Here is a 23,703-nt window from a genome sequence, read left to right on the forward strand (position 1 = left end):
TGCATCGCGGGGTTTGGATTCGGTATTCGAATTGGATTCTGTTGGTTGACGCCGCCGATCTTTCCGATATGTTGCATCTCGGGAACCGTCTTGCGTTGTTCTCGAACGCCTCCCACTCTTTCCGCTGGGATAATAAAGAGACAGAACCTTGCTCGATGTTTGTTTTTCTTCTTATCGTCACTTTTCACTCGATTGTCAAGGGTCATTGTGAGATCACTTCACTTAGAATTGTCAAAGCCATCTCCAGGCATTATTACACGACAAAGCGTATGACATCGCGACGAGCCTGTGCAGCAGCCTCGATCGATTCCGTTTCGCTCAGTTCTAGATGAGGTTGTTTTAGGCAGTGGTCGGTTCCGTCGCTTTCAGAAAGTCGCAATCGCCGACCCTAACTGGAAGCAAGAAACTTAAACCGATTGCTGAAAAATATTCATTCACTCCACTTCGCATCAGAGTTTGACGGCTAGAAAATGTTCACCTTTTCAAAATTAGAATAGGGTTAGAAAGGCAGCAACACATTTTATCCAAGTTATGTTAGGATTAGGGTTACTGAATCCGCAACAACTTGGAAACAAAATTGATTCCGATTTAGAAAGAAATACAGCAAACCAAGTTCAGCTCATGTCAAATCACAGTTTACTTTCGTAAGCACGAGGATGGCAAATGTATGTACGCGGATCTTGGCTTGTTTCGCACTATGCGGTTCTCCTTGTACCGTGTCCAGGACAATTAAAAATTAGGCCACATTCAAAATGAGAGCATAGAATCAGTTCACAAATTAGATTAGAATTAGATTATCGGCGTTTCGTTGTAAATGGTGTAATTGTACAACTATCATTATATCTGGTTTGGAATCGCAAATCGCCGATGGAGCAAATCGTCTTCGTTGTGTCCGATGGGAAGCATTTCCAGTTTGTGTTCCCGCCCAATGTAAATATCAATTAGCTGTTGACGCGCGGATTGTCCACGTAAACAAATTCTTCTATTTGTTCTGTTAACACACGATCCACGGCGCATGTCAAGAATATGGCGATGAATCGACCAAACTCGTGTTTGCGCAAAGAATATTCTATCCGCTTTATACGCGCAATTTCTGTTCGATTTGACGAATGAGCCGGTGTCGGATAACCGGCGTAAACACGGCTTCGATTTCGCGATTAATAGGGTAAGGACTGCACCCCTAGGCGACATAGATCAACCATTTTGAATAAAATAACGGAATTGCTCACATTTTCACGCTATTAATAATTTCATAACATCACAAGACGGCGATACAATGAATAGATACGAAGATGTCGAAGCGTCTTTGAAATCAGACGCCCATACCTGGGCCTACAGGCGATGTAAATAACAGGCATCAACACCGGATCGGATGGAAAGATGAAAATCAGTGACGAATGTCTCGTTAGGCGGGGTTGATATGTCATCTTGAGATACGGTGTATAAGCTTGCGGGCTGACTATAGTGTTCATTCACTCGCTAACGACCCCATCCGTAATCATCCCCATTTATGGTCGCAAAGCTCCTGTACAGTCGTGACTCAAAAACAATTTTGCGATATGCGTCACTCAACTTATTATTTTTAAGATAATTACATTAATTATAGCCCCAACCGGCAATGTAGCGAGCTGTAACCCTGCGAAGAGTAAAACCATCAATTTGTCTGTGAATCGATACGTCCCTACTTTGCTAAAAAAGGCGGTAATCATTGGCTTTGCGATCAAGTAAAGGCTTTTAGTGACTCATGGATCTTTTATAATCCATCCCGTCATTTGATACAAGGTTCCAAGAGCACACGGGTTATTACTTCGAGCCATGATATGGTATTATTTGCGAAGTTTCATTCGTTGGTACGAAGCGTCACAAGATATTAAGAGTAAACAGGGAATCGTAATTGACGAATGTTTGCTCGGATAATACGTTGGCTTCAATCGGTTAGACCGCGCAAATCATCATCACATGGATATCCTGTTCCGCTGGTATACGCCGGGGTACGCAGGATAAATATTTTTAGCAAAGGCTCATAGTTACAAAAGTTTGAAATTTGCGTAGAACCCCTATAACTTTCCCATGAGATAATATACAGTCTTGCAAATGTAATGCGGTTTAACTACAGTGAACTCTAATTTATTCGGACACTTCGGCCCCGATCGCTCCGGATTAAGCAGAGAAACGGCTTCGTCTAACTAAGCGTAAAATCAATTTATTCGTTTCCGGTAGTGCGTAAACACGGAAAACGCCTTAAAATAATGTACTTAGGCGTAATAAACGAATTGCAGCTGCTGCGCTAGCGCATTAAACGCATATTAGTTATACCTTCAGTTTAGTTGTATTGCATAGTACTGTATTTCGATACTATGGTGATCCGCAATTGGCAATAATTACGTTCACATGATTAGTTACGTTGCACAGTACATTGTCGCCTTATCGTCACCGTGACATATTTTCTGTTTTGCTGTCGGTTGTGTTCTATGTTGCTTAAAGTCACATTGGTTATCTTGGCTTTACTTTCAATAAAGGTTTAGTTAGTTACTCAACGCAATAGTCAGTTTACGACAGATACCAAGCGATTCAAGAATTCCTAAATACTTATTTACTATATATTACTGTGTAAAACACACATGGGCAGGCCGTGTTATTTTTGGCATATGCCAAAACTGCCAAAAATAAGTTATTTTTGGCATTTTTCGATTTTTATTTTTGGCAGTTTTGGCATCCCCCTCTAAATAGATAGTTTCAGCCTCGAATTAGTCGCAAAAACGCTTTATTTGGGCTAGTTTGTCAAAAGACACCACAAAATGTGCAGCATCCACTTATAATCAGTGCCAACAAATAATAGGAAGAAGAAAAAACCTAACGATTTCATAGGTTAATAATATCAAACTAAACAACAAAATGTGCAGTATTCATCGGAATCGGTGCCAATAAGCAAAAAAAGAAAGACAAGTCTAACAAACACGCTCAACAGCTGATTGTTAGAGCTGTTGAATAGACTTAAATCGTTTGCACTGTAACAGTGCTTCCAAACTCAGGTCAGCTAAGTTTCTCCTAAATTCATTTCTCGCCCAGAGAATCTGGGAAATATCGGCTTCAACAGTAGCCGTTGAGGGAAGGAATGTTGCCAGTCATCCACAAAAGGTTTACAGAGCTTCAAAATCGTTGGAGGGCCGAATCGGCTTCCATGCATCATGAAAAGAGATCACTTCGCCAGTGCCATCGATCTCGTCGCGGAAAGAACTGTCTTCCCGATCCTTTTCCAGGAATTTCCTGTGTTGTCTCTCAACACATTCTATTTAGTAGCCAGACTATCATTTCTCCTTCAGTCTACTGATATATTCACTTCAGGTGGCTTTAATATTACAAACTCGCATGGAAGAGTCCTGGGAAGGTTAGCTTGTTTAAGAACGTTGGCGCAACAAGACTGTCTGGAAAAACGAGACTATTCAGCTCAGAAATAGCCAGACAGTTTGTTGCGTCACAATGTTCAACGCGATTACAATCCAAAAATCGTGGTTGATTTGGGGGGGTTCCAGTTCCATGAGCAGAATATAATTTATATTTTAATAATCAGTACTGCGGCAGCTTCTCATTGATACCCGTTTTATCAAATTTAGCGCTCGACAAGCCGGTCGAAAATGGTCGTAAAATTGCCTTTGGACAAATGGAAAGTATGACGTCAACCAAATGCAGTCAGCCGTTCAATCTCGCTGTGCCCACACCATTTATGACACCATGCTTTCACCCCTAATGGGTGGGCTGGACCCAGATTAAGAAACCTGCCTTTCACAAACGCTCTTCTCGCTTGTGACGCGGTCCCGTTAACACAACACCATGAACGAAATACACTATTTGGCAGGCCGTTTTATTTTTGGCATATGCCAAAAATTGCTTATTTTTGGCATTTTCAAATTTTTATTTTTGGCAGTTTTGGCATCTGGCTCCTGAAATGCCAAAAATAACACGGCCTGCACATGGGGGTAAAAATAGCACAGTAATTCTTCAATGATCGAAATACTATTTTCACCTGATACTCCACAAAAAGTAGAAAATTTGGGAGCAAAAATATTATACGCAGAAAAGTTGTCTGTTTCAATCTGTTCAAAATGCCATCGAAGTAAAAGCGACTATAAGACTGGCACTCTCTTGTATGAGGTTCATTGTTGATTGTTAATGGAAGGGTAGAATTTCTTTCACCATAATGACTCATTTTGTATTAAAACGAACGAAGAAATCTTCTGTTTATTTTGTCATAACGAAATGATAGGAATTGCTATCCGATGCATGAATTAAGCGGGGAGTTTTCAACGTGCAATTTTTACTTTTGTTCCGTTTCCGAGCATTTTGTCCGGGTATTCCGATTTCCGAATTGAGCGAATTCAAATGTATATACAACTCCGGCAAGGCGGTATTAGCAAAAGCAATATTCTAAATGTATTTATTGTTATCTTAGTAACAGCTAGTGGGATGATTGGCATTTTTATTGCTTGCTACTTCTTTACATCTTGGTTCTGAAATGATGAGAGCGAATCGAAGCAGCGGTGATAGTGTTCACGGGTCGTCCACATGCGAAATCTGTTTTTGTACAGTTCATGTCTGAAAACGGTGACTCGGAGCCTTAAGTAGACCCATTGCTCGCATTATTAATCTGCAAATCAACGATAATAATGGTTTAGTTTTGTTGAAAAACTAATTAACTACTGAGACCGATAAGGTCCGGATTCAACACTGCAATGTCCACATATAGGACCGCGGGTTGAGTAGCCCTGCTGTATCAATCAGCGACATTGAGGTTTATCAGACCCATGTGAAATGCGAACCTCCAATCGAAATTATCTACACAAGTTTTTTTTTAATTACATTATAATTAGAACTACTGGATTCGCGATTAATTGTGACTTTGAAAGAAGTTAAATTCATGTCAAATTCTGGTTCATTCTCATAAGCAGGAGGCAAATGTCTGTACAGCAAGATTGACACGTTTCGTACGATAAAGTTCTCCTATATCATTTACAGGAAATCCAGAAATTAGATTGGAATATAAATTAGAGCATCAAACATTTCACACATTAGATTACGGGCATTTGGTTTCAAATACACTAGTCTAATAGACGACTAGAATTACATGTATCTAGTTCTCCAAGTCTGTCGCATTGATTTGTGACGTATTTGTCGACCAATACGCGATAACGTTGCCATGGTTTCTGCAGCGTCACTCAACGTCGATATGTAATTCCTTGGATAAATAGTAAAACCTGTAAACACGGTCGTTTTCATAGCGGCGCCAGATGTCGAAGGATGGCTTCAGTGTGGCGTAGTAAGGCGTAGCGAAGGAGTGTGCGCTATCATAACAATTCGAAAGGGAATTCAACAGCCTACAGAGCAGAGCCATTGAATTACAAAACAGTGCTGAATAAACCAGTGATCCCTAAACTGTGTGTCGCGAATCGTTTTGTAATTTCGGAATTGTTGATATACAATGTTCTTTCCTATTCTCTACTAGTTGCTGACGATTACCACTGACGAGTGGCAGCCGAAAACATCCGGCTTCATTTATAAATGAATATGCTATTCATTCCTGCGGGCCGTATGTTGCCCGTCCCTGAACTATGACATTGGCAATACTGTTACGAAATGGTCAAGTTGGTACAGAACAGATACGCTACGACTCTGCGTCCGCAACTAGGATCGCCAGCGCGACATGATAGGGGTATTACCTGTTTTAGTCGTGTCGCAAACCTAGTGTGCAGCCGGCCTTACTAAAAGAAAGATATGGAAAATTCAAAGCTGTACGTTTTATACTACCACAAAGAATACAATGTCAGTGTTATATCGCATTAAAGATAATTTGATGTTTTTCATTGCACATTGTGACAATGCTGATGTTCGATCACGACTCCAACCACAGATACCGTATGTCATTCACACTACATGTTTTGTACGCTGAGATACAACAAATCGACGTTGCAACGCTGCCGCAGTGGTAAATAGTATCGAAACTATAATTCTCATTAATAAATTAACTGGTCGTTGCGAAGGGTTACACTTGGCTGAAAATCTGCCCTATCTGCCACTTGATTTCATTCTCGTATGTTTTACTCTCGATGTCACGGCAGATGCGGCGTACCTAATTTTATAGCATGGCTTCCAGTCTCGAGGTCGTGCGTCATAGAGTCACCTCAGCTGGCATGGCGTCACCCGGGCATTATCCCCTCACTGCTTCATCGCGACGAAGACACGCGCCGGTCGGTGTCGTTGGATTCTCGCACCACAGTCGACTGAATCCAGTGGGTTTTCTCGGTACGATCATCTGTGTTTACTGTCTAATATAATTTCGCTGCACGTTTCTGGGAAGATTATATTACTTCGCAGTTGTTGCAATTCACCGAATTGTGTGTGATTGATTTCCTTTCATACAGACAAGCGTCGCAAACTGCTAGATTTTCAAAATTCGTAATTAGAACAAGTCCTAAAACTACCCACTTTTCAAAACTTACAATTAGAACTGGAACTACAACTAATGTTCAGATACCAGCAGTGCTGTTCAGTGTTCACTGATTAGCATTCAACATGGCCATTTGCCATCGATGTCGTAATTTGCTTGATGATTGAAACATGATGCAATGACGAAAATCATATATGCCCATAATAAGACCGCAAGCGCTTAAAATTGTCGAATTGTACATGCAATAGCAATGCTGTAAAAACTGATTATAATATCTAAGTATCCAGTAAATCACTTTTACGAATGCAAATGTAAATCTTAAATACTAATTATCCAGTATATTTCCTTTACGAATGCAAATGTAAATCTGAAATACTGGCTATCCCGTAAATTGCTTGTACGATTTGAATCTGTAATATATTTACCCTCCAAAACAAGTAAAATTCATTTTGACCTGTCCGTATACTAATTCAACGGGCATTTACCGTTAATTTAACTGACGGAAGAAATTTACAGGTATCATTTGGATAAATCTACGAATATTTCTAAGAGTGTACTCAACTTTCAAAACTAGCGATAAGAACTAAATATTTTGGAAACGGGAAAGCAGGACACTTTTTCAAAATTTTCTGACTTAGCATACTGGAGTAAAGTCCGGAAAAGTGGTTAATTTTGCACGGCATTGTGGTTGGATCACTAAAAAAAGGTCAACTTTTTCACACTTTACGTTGGTTGACTAAAAAAAACGTCACTTTAGTTCGAACCACGAATTTCCTATATAGTGTCATTTATGCCCATTTTCACCCATTTCCACTATCTTAGCTCTAAAAGCTGTAAAGGAGGACGAATTGCCAAAATAGAGGACATTTCGGCGTCCTCGGAGGACATTTTCAAAAACCTGAAAAAGGAGGAGAAATCCGGAAGACCTTTTATAAAACAGAACAAACTACTAATACGAATTAATGAATCGCAAATGAGTCAAAGAGATAGACAGAATCGGCATTTCAAAGAGAAGGGGTTTCGAGTTACAAATGTGAGGGGTTTCGACCCCAAAACTCACTCCCTAGCTACGCCACTGTTTGTAGTGGTCACTCTGAGCTAGCAATGGCTGTATGAACATCGTACAACAGCTCACCGGTATCACGGTTCACGCCATACGGCAACACGCGTTTCTAGTTCTTCCACAACTTGTTTCAAACGCGCAACCAGAACCACGTACTTCACAAAGCCCGCAGCTCTCGGAACTAGCAGTTCGTTGATCAACGACGAACTAGATTAGTAGTTTGCACAAGTCTGAACAGTAGCGTACATTGTTTCATAGCATATATTATATTGTGAATGGTTGCTCTATATGTATATATTTGGGGGTGAAAATTTTATGTCTATCTGTGAACTACAGCTTGCACCATGTATCCTAGTCTCCATTATCATTTGCCAGTGTCTTTTTTCTTGTTTGTTGGCGTGACGGAATAAAAACTCATCTATCTATATCAGAGTAATGCGAATATTTTACCGTTTGAAAATTTCAGTTTTTCAAATTCAGGCCGCCATTCTTGGCACAGCGTGTCGCCGCAGGGCAGCAATTCTCTACTCTCGACGCGAGTTCAAAAATTCAATTTGCGACTCAGCCCTCCCACGCCAGGCGAGGAAGAACTCTGTCGGAACTGGTTGCAGAACAGCGCGAAGCATTCGAAACGTAACAATGAAGACCATGCGGTGTCTTTGGCGGCGAAACACAGTCTGGCGGCTCTGGAGAGGCCTAAAACCGCTCAGGTGACAGAGCTAGTTACTGTAGTCTGAATAAAAGTAATGCCGTAACCATCTACTCAATTAAATATAGAAGTAAAATGTTCAGCGATTTGTGCCAGTAAGCAATATCGAGTTCCCTAACTTCTGTAGACCGGCGACCGTTATCGTCATATCACAAAAATGCAACCAAAATGCTGGCAATCTGCTGTATATAGACACTTTTGGAGGTACAGAACTTCAATATACAGTTGAAAAGCATATTCTTGTTGAAATGAACCCCGATAATACGATCCAATTAAATACACTGTTGTGCGTACAGAACTCCAATTTACAATTGAATAGTATTCTTATCGAAAAGAGTACGAATATTTTCGGCTGACACTCGTCGCTGGTAATTGTCAGCAACTACAGTAGAGAATTGAGAATAACATTGTATAATGTTGAAAGATATCAAACACAAGCGTCTGCAACTTGAACTAAATATCTTTAGCCTGGCCGTCGCCATTACCACGACCCGGTCGGGCGCCGGCCGATCAACACCGTTCAGAGTGCACGGATGGCGTCGTCGGGACTGGACCGCGTGGCATCATTTGAATCAGAAAGACGAGGGTCACCCTGCACGACTCAGCGAGCATCACCTCCTATTGCAACACAAGCAATGAATAAAGTGAGTGGGGGTTATCGAAGTAGGACACTTGTCCTTCTAATGTTATTTTCTTGTCAAATAGGTCGTGATCAGGTCCGCATGAAGCTAACACACACCTCTTATCCCAGAAAACCGCTTTTTCATTTCTAGATCTCTGAAGAACGAAAATTCGCAGAAAACCCACGGAATTCACCGAACAACTATCGCGCGCCCGTCCGTCCCTCCTCAGCGAGGCCGCACGACACGAAACGGCGCATTGGGGCCAGGAACTCGGCCACTCCTCCTCACACGGGCACGGGAAAGCCCGAAACGAGGCGGTGGTCTTTGAGCGAGGCCACCACGAATGGCGCCGCTAAAGACGACGATTCTGCCTATTCGTCCTCTCGAGACGTTACAGACCGCGCCCACACCAACTCCCCGGGACCCCCACGATCCGCCCCAAACCCGAGGCGCCCCAATCCGAGGTCGAAATTTATGGTTTCGGGTCAAGATGGCCGGCCCGTGTTGTATTATCGTCACAATGATGGTGACAGGTAGGCAGGTGTTTTGATCTGCAATTTTCATATTTCATTCATTTATTCATTCATTTTTTTCATTTTTTTTTTCATTCCAATCGTTCATGTATTTAATCATGTCATTTATTTCTTCATTAAGCTTATTTCCTTGTTATTCATTTATTTGCAATATATTCCATGGAACTCTGTGATGTCGTTATTGTTTTGTTGTTGCTGTTGAATATTTTTTCTTTGTGATTTGTTGGTTAACCTAAAGGGGCTAACGACATCTAATCTTTGATGACTCTGTTGCATCGGGCCTCCCGTGTATAACTTGCATATCTGTATATCGCATTTCGCCCAATTGCATTTTAGTTATATGCCATGCGTGCCATTGATATGCGCGGTTGACAAATAAAGACTATCTCTTTCTCTCACAGCCGATTGTCGCATCATAATATCAACGACAGAAGATTCATACCCCTCATTCGGCCCGAGGGAGAATTACGCAGGCCTGTCACGCAGCCAGCCATGGTTCGTACCTCGACAGTCACTTGGTTACTGTTGTTTTACATTCGTTTTATTATTTTATTTTAATATTTGATTATTTATTTAATCAATGTACATACAACTTCATTGTGTTTGCAGAGAACGGAGTAGGTGTCATTGTTGTTTTTACCTTGATTGTACTGTTATTGGTAATTTTAATATTTAATATATATATTCATTATATTACCTTCATTACCGTATCAATCTTAAATTGTGTTTACAGAAGTCGAAATTGCTGTTGTTATATGTATCGAGAATGCATTATTTCTATTCTTTTTATTCTTCTTCTTATAGTTTAATTATGCATTTTATTCATTGCATCACATTCAACGCATACTTGCACTATGTTTGCGGATAACGGACCAGTTATTTTTGTCTTGAATGTAACGTTTTTATCCATTGTATCATCTGCATTTCATTCCTGCATCTTGATTCCAGAGGACAAAACAGTTTTATCAATATTTGATCATTTTCATATCTTTTTCCCTATTCACTGTATTACCTTCTTGCATTGTGTTTGTAGGGAACAAAGCAGAGAAGCAGCGGACCATTTCGACGAAGATCCACGAGGCTGCGTTCCTCCGACGATGACATACAACAGTGGACGTCAATAGTAATGCCACAACGAACGCTGAAATCGATCAGCCAGTTCCTCGAACCGCAGCTGCTCGATCGAATTTTAAAATGGCTCGAAAAAATCGAACCGAACCCGAAACTCTATTACGGTTTCGAAACAGATCTGTTCGGCGGTTCGCTTGGAAATTCCGGATGACACGCGATTTTACCAAGCTCTTCTTATTTATTTGCCTTTGATTTTACAAACCCACATCACAAACTCCATCTACCTCTCAGACACACAAGCTTTCCTATTTCTGTCATTATGTCATTCTGCTGTCACGCGACGCGTTTCGAACACGAGGTCCGTCCTGGTTTTATTCATCTTTTCATAGACAAACGTCGTTTCTTACCATTTTCACGTCATTTTCAAACCGAATCACGATTAAAAAAAGGAAACTCATTCGATGTCGTCCAAGGCCTCTTCGGCTTTTCGCATGCCCTCGTCCCGCATCTGGTCGTCTTCGATCTTGTTGTAGAGGACCCGGGCCTCCTGAAAGCTAGCTTTCGCCTTGGCGAGGGAGCCTATGTCTTGGTACAGGAGGCCGATGTTGTAGTACAATTGCGGGAGAGTGATCACTCTGAAGAGAGACGGAATCGGTGATTATATGCTGAAGATAGGCACTTGCGCGTCAGACCCTTACAATGTGTGCAAAAGAATCAACTACACCTGAAGAAGATATATCCCAGGGGTGTAGTGGGTTATGCTGTCGCTTCGCACCTCACAAAATCTCAAAAAGAAGGTGCAGGTATAGGGTACATAACCCACTACTAATGGGCCAAATATACCAATTCCCATGGAGACATATCCCGAGGTGTATAGAGTTTCTGTGTAACACCTTGTGATGCCTTGGGGTGGTTACAGCCCTGGAATTGATCATACAGGTGTATTTGACTCATATAGCAATCCGATGCTATAGTAGAGTTACCAGAGAGTATATTTTCACTCTGTAGATAAATCACTTCAGATTAGGGCGGGGATCAATGATTACATTGAGTATTTGCTGTCGAGTCCAATATAGTGAGAGGCGATTATTTCGAATACTGGAATTTTACGCACCTTTCGTCGTTAGGAGTTCTATACACTGTAAATGTATGGGTGGAAAATAGATGTACAGTCAGACTTCGTGGATGTGAATCAGGTAAAGGGCACTTTCATGTAGAAAACAGTGCTTCAGACTAGAGCCCGACCGATTATCGGCTCGCCGATAATATCGAGTCGATATCACGCTTGGAGAGAAATATCGGTATCGGCCATTGAAGGTAAAAAAATATCGGCCATTTTCGTGACGTCACAACATGGTGGCAGGTAGTCAAGAGAAGTCGGTGAAAGACGTGAGGACGGTCAATTATAAAAATAAATGGCCAAGCTGCATATAGAGCATACTGCATACAGGGCAGTAGGCGTGTCTATCTGAGTATTATAGATAACTAACCACCGTTATGCCCCACTGACTTCGTGGGAATCCCCCTTCAGTAATCGATCAGCAAAGACAGAGAGCAGCTGGATGGATAGTTGTCTGCAGAAGATTTCAATCAGTAAGAGAAATGAGAACTTCAATCATGATGGACTGACCCTCGTAATGATAGAGAAAAGCGTCGCGTCGAAACATTTCCCGGTTCGGTACCAACAGAGCTAATCATACCAGTAATGTATGAAGTCGTCTGACTGAGGCCTGCGGCTGCGGAGCCACCATGATAGGAAATATGCGAGCATAAAGGGCAAGAAAATCAAGCAAACGTGGAGTAAAGCCAGTAATTGATACGAACATTTTTGATTCCATGATGACATTGGCCAATTCTGACAAATGCTGGTCAAAGGCCCATGGGGGATGGATGGAGCAGTTGCAGACGTGGACAATTGGAGTTCTTTTGCACATTCTCATCAGCTATTTGTTAATGATGTGCTGAAGGCTCCAGGTGTCAGAAGAATATCAATATCAATATTTGGTTAAACCGTTAAAGGAAAGATCCCCTGCAAGGGAGCGGTGGAACCGAAATGAAGAAAGATTTCCTGCTGTGCCACTAACTATGCTACCAAGTGAAAGACTGCTCACTGTGTTTAGTACTATATACATCATCTATGGAAGACCACAGAAGTTCACTCCTTGGAGAAAGGGCCGAGAAATTGTGCTTCGTGAACTGTAATCTGCAACTGCTGGATAGGTGCTTTTAATACATTTTTATAGTTCCTTGATCATTTATTTCATGTTCAAGCATATCAATGGCTGTAAAGTTGTTGAAAGAAATGCTCTGAGGTGTTAAATATGGGCCTTGAGCTAGATTCCATATCTTTTGAATATCGGCTGAATATATCGGGGTTATCGGTGGAGGCACTGGATATCGGTCTTATCGGTATCGGCTCAGAAATCCAATATCGGTCGGGCTCTACTTCAGACCCTTTCCGATATAGGTGCAAATAAGTCAAGTACTCATCGAGGAGATGATCCATGGGATTTGGGGGTTATTACACGAAAATAGAGCCCACTACACCCCGGGAGAAATCCCTTTAAGGTTCGTTGACTCAATTTCACCAGTTAGCTTTCGGCATCGACTTAAAAGTGCGATATCGGTCGGGTGCAAGTAAATATTTCATACCAACCTGCAGTCGGCTCCGATATTGTCACGCAGCAAATCTATTCCCGCCTTGAGCAGGGTCTCAGCTTGCTCGAACTGTCTCAGCTCGTAGTGGCCGATCCCCACGCTGTTCAGAGCTTCCGCCTGATTTTCCGCGCGAAAAGCTGGGTCCACTTTGGCGCGCTCGCTGGCCAACATGAAGTGCGCGTGCATTTGCAGCACGACGTTCATCGCGTTTCTCACCTGCGTACAGACTGTATAGATCAGTGGTTCCCAACGTGGGCGATTTGGCGGTCTAGGGGGGCGAAAATGACGAAGGGGGCGACAGGGGGGCGAAAATGGACAAAGGGGGCGATGGGGGGCGAAAATAGCGAAGGGGGCGATGACGCGTCAAAACGGCTGACCTTTTTTTTTTTTTTTTTTAGTCAACCCGCCGGTGATTACAGTTTGTATGCCCAACTTTCGGTACACAAAATTTGGGGGGCGATGATCGGTGTTGACCTTGAAAAGGGGGCGATGGGTCGAAAAAGGTTTGGAACCACTGGTATAGATGAACAACTGGAAAATTGTCAGCCTTTCCAAATTATGTTAGAATTATAATTGCAATTAGTTTTGTCTAATTAAGATTAATACTAGAATGACTAAATTCGCAAAAACACGGGCATTGATGTCAATTTTCGAATTAGAAAGACATAGAAAGGTAGGCTATATAAAAAAAAATCGAGTTCAGGTAATATCAAATCAGATGTCGTTCTCATAAGCATAAGAACGCCAAATGCCTGTACATCAATTTCGGCTCGTTTCGTGCTATACAGTTCTACCGTAGCATTTTCAGGAAAGCCAGGGATCAGATTAGAGTTAAAATATGAGCATAGAAACATTTCACAGACAAAATTACAATTAGACTCTACCGGAATTTCGTTCTAATAAATCTCATTGGGCAATTAAAATATTGTAGATGTGCAAATCCGATCCGGTCCGATAAAACGAAATCCTGATCCAATCCGCTTCCTATATTTCCGTCTTTATGTTCAATTCCGAGCATTCTATGCCATTGACAGAGGTGGTCAGCAATGAGAACATCAACTTTTTCGGGGCACTCAAGTATGTTTTGCCGTCGTGCGAAATTTTCTCAAGTGCCTGCCTTTTAGAATATATCCACGTATCCAAAACTATACTTATATATTTTTTACACATTGAATTTTTTACTGAAGTAGGTTTTGCCTTATTTGCAAACTACTGAAGCGTTTATGATTTTGAACTATCCTTCTTAAACTAAACTTCTATCGACATTTTTCAGCGTAGAATTACCTGGAAATTGTTACATTGAATTGTATTTGAATAGAAGTTTACGTGATTACTTCTACTTCAATACCAACAACGGTAACTTGACCACCTCTGGCTGTCAATATTTTCCTAATTATGCCTCCGGAATGCATTGAGGGTATCAAGGATTTTTCGAAATTGCGGTGCAATATAGAGTTCAAGTCAACACAAAACATTCAAGCAAACTAATTGAATATATTGGAGCCCTGTCCTGATTTGACACTTGAATTCTAGTTAGGTTCGTATAGGGAATGCTGATCCTGTAGATATGTAGCGCACAGGCCGTTGACCATCGTCGCGCGGCGCTTCGTTTTCGAATCTTACTTGAGATGGGATCTCTCCGTCCGAGTACGCCCCGCCTACTTGCTTTGCGAGAGATCGCACGGAATGGCGCGCCTTCAGAATGCAGTCTCGCATCCTCAGTATCTTCTGCCTGTCGTCCGGGATTCGGCTGTAGCAATCCTGCGCTTCTTTGTAGCGATTCAACGCGGACGCGTACCTGATGAGGGAACAAACAGGCAGAGGTCGTCAGCCACGAAGTACTTCTACGATTTTGGATTAGCCTACCTAAGTAAGTTTTATCTTTAGTTACTCAAGTAGTCATATTTTTCCCTTTCGACTTGACATTTTGCGGCAAAAACTACTTCCATTTTAGAATTTCGGAATAGGTTTTGCCGACATGTAATCAGGGGTGGTGAGTAGCGAAGTATTGCCAAAGTACTTCAAATAGCCTACATCTTGTCTATTTTCCAGAGATGAGCATGGATTAGGATTAGGATTTGAAAAAAACAGGATTTGTGAAATTTTGTCGGATTTGGATTGGATTACGATGAGAGATTTTTTTCTGAACGGATTTGGATTGGATTTACATATTTTCTGGGAGATGGATATGTCGTGTGGCGAATGGCGACAAACTTCATTCAGATCAGTTATTAATGTACTTATGGTTACTAATTTATCTTGAATCAAGGGAATCGTTGGTTGTGAAAGAAAATTTTCCAATTCCTATCTTGCATAAATTAGCATTTTTTCTGAATTTCCAGTTAGAATCGGATTAGGATTGGACATGGACTTGAATATGAAAAAGTTATGGATTAGGATTTGGATTTGGATTTGGATTGGATTAGGACATGGAAATTCCAAATTCGCTCATCTCTGCTATTTTCACGACTTCCTCAAGTGGCTATGGTTTTAAATTAATTCTATTTATACTTGGCAGTTTTTAGTTATTTAGGCAAAACTAGACCTAGAATACCTCGACACCGCGACAAAATGTACGTTTGAAAACTGTTTACTCGTGTCCTTTTCAGAGTCTGAAAATTTCAGACTTTCTATTCTATCGTCCACGTGAAGTAGGCTCTAGTTTTGACACTCTGTAATCACTATAGCTGAAGAGGAGCTTGGAGGTACAAAACTTCAATATACAATGTAATATTGATATTGAAATGAACCCGAATGTCGCGGTCTGACACTCGTCAGGGGTAATCGTCAGCAACTAGTAGAGAATTGAAAAGAACGATTGCTGATATACATTCATTTCAATTTTCTACTAGTTTCTGACCTTTACCCCTTTCAGTGGAAAATATTCTGAGTTATGTTAATATTTATATGTAAATAACTACTTGTGATTGATTAGAAGTTTGCGTCGTTACTCCTATACTGCTACTCAAAAAAAAGCAGAATTATCTGAGCACCTCGGCAGCCTGCATGCATGACAGGAACAAAAAACCGCGCTCCATTTACAACCTTTACCTTCCAGTGCACTCGAACGCAAGTCCCACGATGTTCAGACACAGAGCTTTGCAATGGTCCCGATAACCGGGATCCACGTCGCAATGGTTGATGACGTCCACGAAGAGGTCGTGCATTTCCAGGAGTGCGTTCAGGGCCTCCCTCGCTTCGTGAGACCCTCCCTCGACGGGTTCAGCTTTCATTAAAGATTGTATCACGTCGTTCTGACCCCCCATGCTTAGGATCATCCCGTCGATGCCCTCTTGGCGATTCTCTACGCCTGAAAAGGTCATCAAATTTGGGGTTTGTTCCCGATTCTTGTGATAAACAGATGAAGATTAGACTTGTACGAACTACGAATCTAGCTAGTCGACGGTGAACTACTATATTCTTGAGTAGTTCTAGTTCTTGTTGTGGATTTTGAACAGTGAGTAGGCCCTAGTTCTAGTTCTATTTCTAGTTTTTTTTTGTAACGCAGTAGGTTTTACAAGTTGGCCGAAGAGAGACAAACCAGAAAAGAGCGTGTTTGCCATGAAGTAGTTTCTGTGCGCTTCGTCGAATTGCTTGTTTTTCAAACTCTCGCCCGCTTTTGCCTTCGCGTTTTTAGCGGAAGCCAGAAGGTTCTGTTGTTGCTTTTCTGTCTTCACCGTTCTGTCAGCGACTTCTCTGTTGTTCATGTGAGAGATCGCCTGAAAAAAGCAAGCACTTTCACGCGCGTTCGCTCAAAACGCATAGCGATGACTTATTATTATGTCCCACCAATCCCAGTACGACGCATGATGCTGTAATATATCACAACGCGGTGTATAATTATTATGTGCGTGGTCACGTGTTTGGCACCTATCCATGGGTTAGCTATCGATAGTAGTCCTATATTGGGCGCTTTTCGCTGCTTTAGTGCACCGACTATCGGTGTTTGGCTACTGTGATCTCACTTCGATAAAAAATAATAGCATTGAGTGATGCACTATTTTCGTAGTCTCGTTTCGCTTTTGGCGACGATGGAAAGCGTGGCCCGTTAGTTATTCACTACTGATGTCTAATTTCATGTAATTGGAAGTTAAATCAAGACCCTGCTTCTTCCCCAGCCGTTTGAGAAGCATGTATTTGTGTATACTCAGAGAGAGAGAGAGACAGAGAGAGAGAGAGAGAGAGAGAGAGAGAGAGAGAGAGAGAGAGGGAGAGAGAGAGAGAGAGAGAGGGAGAGAGAGAGAGAGAGAGGGAGAGAGAGAGAGAGGGAGAGTCTTTATTTTCATTCAACCAAAATACATAGCAAACGGCAGTGATGGTACAGAAAACATGCATGCACAGTATTCGGTATTAGATAAGAATGATCGATAAGACCGTGAAGGTCATAGTCTGATCACACCAGCATCAAACAGGTACACTTGATTCTAAACAGTGTGGCTGTAAAAATGTTAGTTAAAAAAGGAAAATAGAAGAAAAATTAATCGATGGTACCAAATGATTGATGAAGCAATGTCTGGGCGAGGTAGGGCAACAGTGTTAGTATAACGACAGGAGGTGATCATGTAGGTCTTTTTTAAATTTATTATAAGGCAATTCACGGATATGTGGTGGTAATGCATTCCAGATGATAGGTCTCAAGTAGTCGATAGATCTCTCATACTGTATTAATGCAAGCATGCAGCAACTCGACTAAACAGTTGCTTCTCATCTATTGAGAAAGTCACATGTTGCATTTTGCTCTCAAGCGCTGGCGTTGCGACTCTAGGACTCGCCTGTTGGAAATGAATTCCAGCCTCCTCAATCCTCCCCAAGTTGAAAAAACATCCGGCCAGCAACTCGTGCATGTAGCATTCTGTCTTCTCCAGTTGGAGTTCCAACATGGGCAGCGCCTCTGCGAACTGACCCATTCGATACAGCTGCACGGCTTTGTCTGTCAACAGTGTTAATCTTTACGAGGCCATCCCCGTCAACTATTTGCCATAGGGCAAGAAACTACATTATTTGCAAAAAAGTGTGTTGTCACACCCATGTACCACCTTGATATACGGGTATGAATATACACCCATGGTACACAAAACGAGAACCTACTCAGACTTACACCACGGTATGAATAAAACACAACATTTTAATCCAAATGATACTTGTACGCAGGGACGTAGGAAGGTATGCACGTATAGACCCGTAGGATTTATAACCGTGATATCATTCTGAGTTAGGTTCTGTTTTCATGTACCACCTTTTGGGTTTGACTAGTGACTACACACTCAAATCTTCGAAGTATACCATTTCCGTTCACAGCGCACTCACCTATAGATTCAGTAGGCCCTTCAATGTGCACCATCGCAATTTTGATGTGAAAATGACATTCCAGCTCAAAGACGCATAGCGTGTGTTTTCCAAGGCCGCTGCGTTCTCCGACTATGATCAGATCGGCCAATCTCTTCTCCAGGTCAGCTCGAAGCTCGTCCGCGTTCAAGCCAGCGTCTGTTACAAGCTCATTTGGGATTAGGAATCGTTGCAAACGTTTGGAGACCGACCGATTAACATTTATCGCTTCGCCGGTAATTTCGATATCGAGCATTTGAGGTTAAAATCGAGTCGGTATTTGAAAGAAATATCGGTATCGGCCATTAGAAGTAAACAACTATTGTATTAGTGACGTCATAGTGAGAGTCATAGAATTATAATCTGCGATTACTAGACTGTGAATATTCATTTATCTGTCATATCCTACAGGCAGTGGTCTAAGCAGTCATCGTTGGTACTAAAATATAGGGTTACCATACATCCTTTTTTAGGAAGTTTTGTCCTCTCTTTTCAATAAATTGAAATTATCCTCGGAGGACGCCTAAATGTCCGATTTTTAGGGAAATTGTCCTCGTTTTCTCGAAAAAATGTCAAAAATGCGCCCAAAACTGGGCTCTGATGCAGCGAACGCCAGATTTGCAAGACAATCAACGAAAGATACTGCGCGACTGGTATTTTGGGAGCAGAGATGAGAAAGATGACCTGAAATGGGATAAAAGGGGCAATGCGGGAGTCGGGTCAAAGTGATGCCATGTATTTTAAAATTTTAGTCAACACAGTAATATTGGTTAAAAAACTTTCAAAATCACCAGTTTTCTTTTCCTGTACTAGAGCTTTCAGAATTTTTGAAAATAGTCCTTCTTTTTCGGATCTCGCAATATGGTAACCCTACTCAAGCAGAAGTAGAGGTAACGTCGTACGTTTCTTCTCAAATAGGCGTAGAAGTAGCGATTTACAAGTACATATAGAAGAAATTCGGTATTATGTGCAATTGCGCAAATTTGTGCCTACACATGAAAACTATTGAGTACAAGTAGTTTAAAAACATAACCATGCACTTGAGTATTTAGTGCAAGCATCTACAAGCCCACTTGAGTACATTGAAAAAGTTGTAGTGTTCCGTCACTGACAACCTCTGCGTACAAGTGTCCAGATGCAACCTTTCTATTTTCTTTCATGTTCAAGCATAGAAATGGGTGTGCAGCTGTGCAGATAAATGATCTGAAGTTTTGATGATGTAAGTCTAAGCTAGATGCCGTATCTTTTGAAATATCAGTTGCATATATCGGGATCATGGGGGTCGGCTCAAAAATCTGTAATCAGCCTCGGTCGGTCTCTACGAATTTTGTTTGTCGCCCACCTTGTCTCTCTTCGTATTTCAGGAGAGTCGCTTTCTCGCAAATCTTTCTGCATCGCTCGATGATGTCGTCTTTGATCTGACGTACGATGTTGTCCATGTTGAACTGGATGTTCGGGCGAGCTCGCCCTTCGCTCACGGGCTTGATGTCTTGGCTACCTATCAAATATCACTGTTTGTATGAAAGGGTCATACCATAAATTACTAATCTACGGATAGATGCGCAACTCGATCGTCACACTTGGATACGCAGAGTTCTTCACTTCTGAGCCGACTAAAAGCAGCATAAATGGTAGTCCCATAACTGGCGACCCGAGGGCTCCAATTTAATAAAACTAGTCTTAATCGAAAGCTAATTCACTAATTCAAGTATTATTATTAAAATTAAACTATGGCAACGGAACAATCTGCGTTTGACGGCTATATCGGAGTGCGGTGGTTTACGGGGTGGGAGACGAAATGTATGCTGTAATGCGGCAGCGGTCGAATATCATTTCTTTTTATATATTCAGGCTGGAATAATTATCATTAAGAATATTTCCCTTCATATGCGCGTTGCACAACTTTGTTGTCTTCAAGTGGACAGGGGGTGGGTGAGTACCATGCCTTGTCCGTAGGTTAATAATCTATAGTCATATACTCTGAACGAAAATCGTATATTATATACCGATTTTCACCCTAGCGTTAAGTGTACTTCGTGAGTACTTTCTCAAACACAACATCTTATTCCAAATGATGCTTAAAAATTAGAATAAGCACAAATGGAAACGGAGGAATGAGGACATGAGAGACTTGGGATAACGATTATTTATTTACGCCATGAATTAATCGGAACCGTTCCTCCCTCACAGTAACCACAAGAACTTAGCTCGCGATTGACTATTCAGAGAAAGAAACGCGCTGATTGATACCGATGATTGGCACAATCAGTGCGATAATTATATTGAAACACACAAATAGCGAAATGATGATTAGTTGGTAACAAGTCCGGTGACATATTCGATCGCCACATATCACGAGAACGGATTTCTGAATTCACCCATTTACCCATGTATTCACAGTGCAATGATCGCAGGTCTTCTTATGGTTCACTGTTTATGATCGGGATTAAATCCTGCAAAAGTAGCAGCAAATATTCTGGACGTATGCCTACCCCGTGATCTGTCCAGGTTTAGTTCTTGCGAGGTGAGATTCACGGTGGCTTCGTGCAAATTGTAGCCGACTTCCGAGGGCGGACCCATCGAATTCGAGGAGGAAAAGCCTGGTACTTCACCTGCGAGCGATCGTCGTCGACGGGTGAAGCTGTCGTCGTAGCTCCTCTGCTAAAAATGAGTGACTTTTAATCGAGGATAATAGAAGTTCCCTGGTCGACTGATGGAAAGTGCAGCCCACCTGTTATGTGAGCACAAGGAATGACAGTTATACATCATATTAAAGATTATTTACATTTTTGACCCTACCTATTTCATTGCACTTAGTGACAATGTTGTGAGTTGCTCATGACGTCACAGATATGTCATCTCCACTAGCATGCTGCGTATTTTTGTACTTCATGTTTCGTATGCTTCCATACGACCAATTGAGGTTTCCAGCCGTCCACAGTGGAAATAGTATCGAAACTAATTTTCGTTGGTAAATCTTACTGGCCAGGATGGCATAATTTCAGTATTAGAAAATAATCGGCTTTTATTACTCAACTCGAATCATTATTCACAGCCTTATAATTCCTAATGCTGTATGGGGAGATCAAGACTAGGCATTGACAAAATCGAGTACCTGAGTGATTCGATTTTAAATCACGTAATATGCTTCGAGTCGAGTATCGAGTATCACTCATAACAGAATGTAATACGTCAAAGTTCAAGTATGTACCGTTTATGCCACCACAAAGAATATAATGCCTGTTATCCATCTCACAAAATATACTTTTGCATTATTTCGACCATACCGATTTCATTGCACTTCTTGACAATGTTGTGGGATGATCATGACTTCGGAAATGTGTTATTTTCAGTAACGTTGGTAGCTTCGTACTATGTCTCGTATGCTGCAACACGGCCAATCAAGGTTTCACGGCCTCCTAAGTGGAAAATAATATCAAAACTATAATTCTCGTTAGTGAATTAACTTTCAGTTGCGAGGAGCGTATAATTTCATTACTCGAAAAAAATCGACTTTTACTACTCGACTCGAATCATTAAAATTAATACTCGATTCAGATTCGAGTACTCGAATTATTGTGCCCAGCCGTAATCAAGTCTATTGATTCGCGTTTTTCTTCAGGTCGGGTCCTTGAATTTGAGTCTTATTTTTCGTCTCGTTCCAAATAAAACATTGCATCGCGCTAGCATATACTGCAAGGACGTAAATATATGACCATACATGCGATGCTCACCCCGTAGGAATCAATGCCGGGCTTATCATTCCTGATTCTTGAGGCTGGAACTGCGGTAGATGGCCTGCTATTCGCTACCAAGTTGTCAAAGTCCGCTAAGAACATATCTGCGAGTTTCTTCGCGGTCGCGGTATCGTTATCGCCGTGTAACGACATGGCAGACAGATCTTGCTATCTAAATTCACGACTTATACAAGGTTTATGCGAATTCTGCCTAATGACGGCACATCACCAAGATGTCGAAATCATCATTGACGATTCCCAATGCGATGTGGTCGTGAATAGCCAGAAAAGTATCAAAAATATGTGCGAACTCGTTGGTTGCTAAGTAAAAGGAATTCGTGGCAGTTGAAGAGCGATCAACCGCAAAATAAAACCATAGCAATCGCGTGCAACATTCATTAAAGCTGATCTGTAAGGTGAGAAACTTTTAACTGAGAATTGCCATCTCGCAGACGAACCTTTACAGGAACAAAGTTTGTAAGTGATAATTTCAATCATTTCAATACCAATCTTGTCTGTGGTTCCTTGATCGCTTGCCGTCTTTATTCGACTGAACATTATGCCGTTCAAGAAATAAAGCCGAATCCAAATTAGCTGGACATCAGTTTGCATCTTTTTCAAATAAGAATGGAATTAGACCTACACAGTATTTTTTCTTCAAATTACTGAATTGGCAAAAACCGGGAAATTGAATTAAATCCCGGATTAGAAACATATAAAACAGTGCTTTTTCAGTTAGCGACCCACTTTTAATGCAATGTTTCGACCCACCATCGGATATCGTCGATCGATATCATCGATGTACAATGAGTCGTGTGACGGTGTGAGTGACAAATGAAATTGTGCGACAATTCGAGAATCTGAGTGTATCAAGCAGGCAGGAATGCAAAGTTTACGTCGGCGGAACTATTTATTTCCCGTCAAAATTTCTCACTGTTTAAATCACCAAAATTACAAATAGTCATGGCAGGCCTCACATTGAGACTGGCATCATAGATATTTAGCATTGTAACGAAATATTCCATTGTAACTCAATAAAGCCGTCTGGAATAGTAGGTTGCAGCTCAGGAACTGCGAGAGAGTGTATTTGCAAATGTTGACTTTTTCAGCAACTTCCGGATCGGCCCCGGTTCTGACTTCTACCGACTGCACGTATCCGGATACTCCGGGAATGCAACCTACGATGCTCTCGCACATCACAACAATCTACAATTCTCAACGAAAGACGCGGATCACGATGGTTCGTCGTACAGGAATTGCTCTTCTGTCGCCGAAGGAGGCTGGTGGTATGGCAACTGCAGCGCCAGCAATCTGAACGGAAACTTCAACAAAACAGACTGGAAGGGAATTTGGTGGTGGGGGGATTTTGATGATCAAGATCTCCTCTCCCCTCACCTCCTGCGCTACTCGGAGATGAAGTTTTACAAACGCAAACGATGTGCACACGAGGAATGGACTGTGAGTATCACCATTCAGAATCGACAATTCGCGAGATTTCTGCAACTGCTGAATTCCACCGTTTCAGGTTTTCCAGCGAAGATA

General features: G+C 41.6%; 2 protein-coding genes across 3 annotated transcripts; one reads left to right on the forward strand and one right to left on the reverse strand.

Moving 5' to 3' along the window:
- Window positions 1-273: 273 nt before the first annotated feature.
- Window positions 274-10,898, forward strand: LOC145438550 (uncharacterized). The gene is made up of 6 exons (XM_080315889.1): window positions 274-6,297; window positions 7,986-8,215; window positions 8,682-8,858; window positions 8,988-9,370; window positions 9,772-9,865; window positions 10,404-10,898. The coding sequence occupies exons 1-6, from the start codon at window positions 6,138-6,140 to the stop codon at window positions 10,650-10,652; spliced, it is 1,293 nt and encodes a 430-aa protein (XP_080172015.1). The 5' UTR covers window positions 274-6,137; the 3' UTR covers window positions 10,653-10,898.
- LOC145438549 (uncharacterized) lies at window positions 10,785-23,633 on the reverse strand. 2 transcript variants are annotated; one of them, XM_080315888.1, is made up of 10 exons: window positions 22,159-23,633; window positions 20,917-21,082; window positions 19,767-19,922; window positions 18,407-18,583; window positions 17,872-18,029; window positions 16,641-16,818; window positions 16,151-16,409; window positions 14,723-14,897; window positions 13,098-13,315; window positions 10,785-11,076 (listed from the first exon to the last, which is right to left on the reverse strand). In XM_080315888.1, exons 1-10 carry the CDS (start codon window positions 22,312-22,314, stop codon window positions 10,896-10,898), a joined length of 1,824 nt encoding a protein of 607 aa, XP_080172014.1. In that variant the 5' UTR covers window positions 22,315-23,633; the 3' UTR covers window positions 10,785-10,895. The 2 variants fall into 2 exon arrangements, with proteins under 2 accessions (XP_080172014.1, XP_080172013.1); XM_080315887.1 differs by having other exon boundaries at window positions 20,917-21,085; window positions 22,159-23,632.
- Window positions 23,634-23,703: the final 70 nt, after the last annotated feature.

The sequence above is a fragment of the Botryllus schlosseri genome, chromosome 5 (assembly GCF_051294905.1).
Source record: "Botryllus schlosseri isolate E-star chromosome 5, Bs_hap1, whole genome shotgun sequence".
NCBI lineage: Eukaryota > Metazoa > Chordata > Ascidiacea > Stolidobranchia > Styelidae > Botryllus > Botryllus schlosseri.

Excerpts from the sequence above, each read along its gene's own strand:
- LOC145438550 (XM_080315889.1), top strand. The coding sequence starts at position 6,138 with ATGGCTTCCAGTCTCGAGGTCGTGCGTCATAGAGTCACCTCAGCTGGC. Across the intron at positions 8,859-8,987 it reads CAACACAAGCAATGAATAAA|ATCTCTGAAGAACGAAAATT; the intron begins GTGAGTGGGGGT and ends TTTCATTTCTAG. Across the intron at positions 9,866-10,403 it reads CTGTCACGCAGCCAGCCATG|GGAACAAAGCAGAGAAGCAG; the intron begins GTTCGTACCTCG and ends TTGTGTTTGTAG.
- LOC145438549 (XM_080315887.1), bottom strand. The coding sequence starts at position 22,314 with ATGTCGTTACACGGCGATAACGATACCGCGACCGCGAAGAAACTCGCA. Across the intron at positions 18,584-19,766 it reads GAAATACGAAGAGAGACAAG|ACGCTGGCTTGAACGCGGAC; the intron begins GTGGGCGACAAA and ends AGCTTGTAACAG. Across the intron at positions 16,819-17,871 it reads CTGGAATTCATTTCCAACAG|GCGATCTCTCACATGAACAA; the intron begins GCGAGTCCTAGA and ends TGCTTTTTTCAG.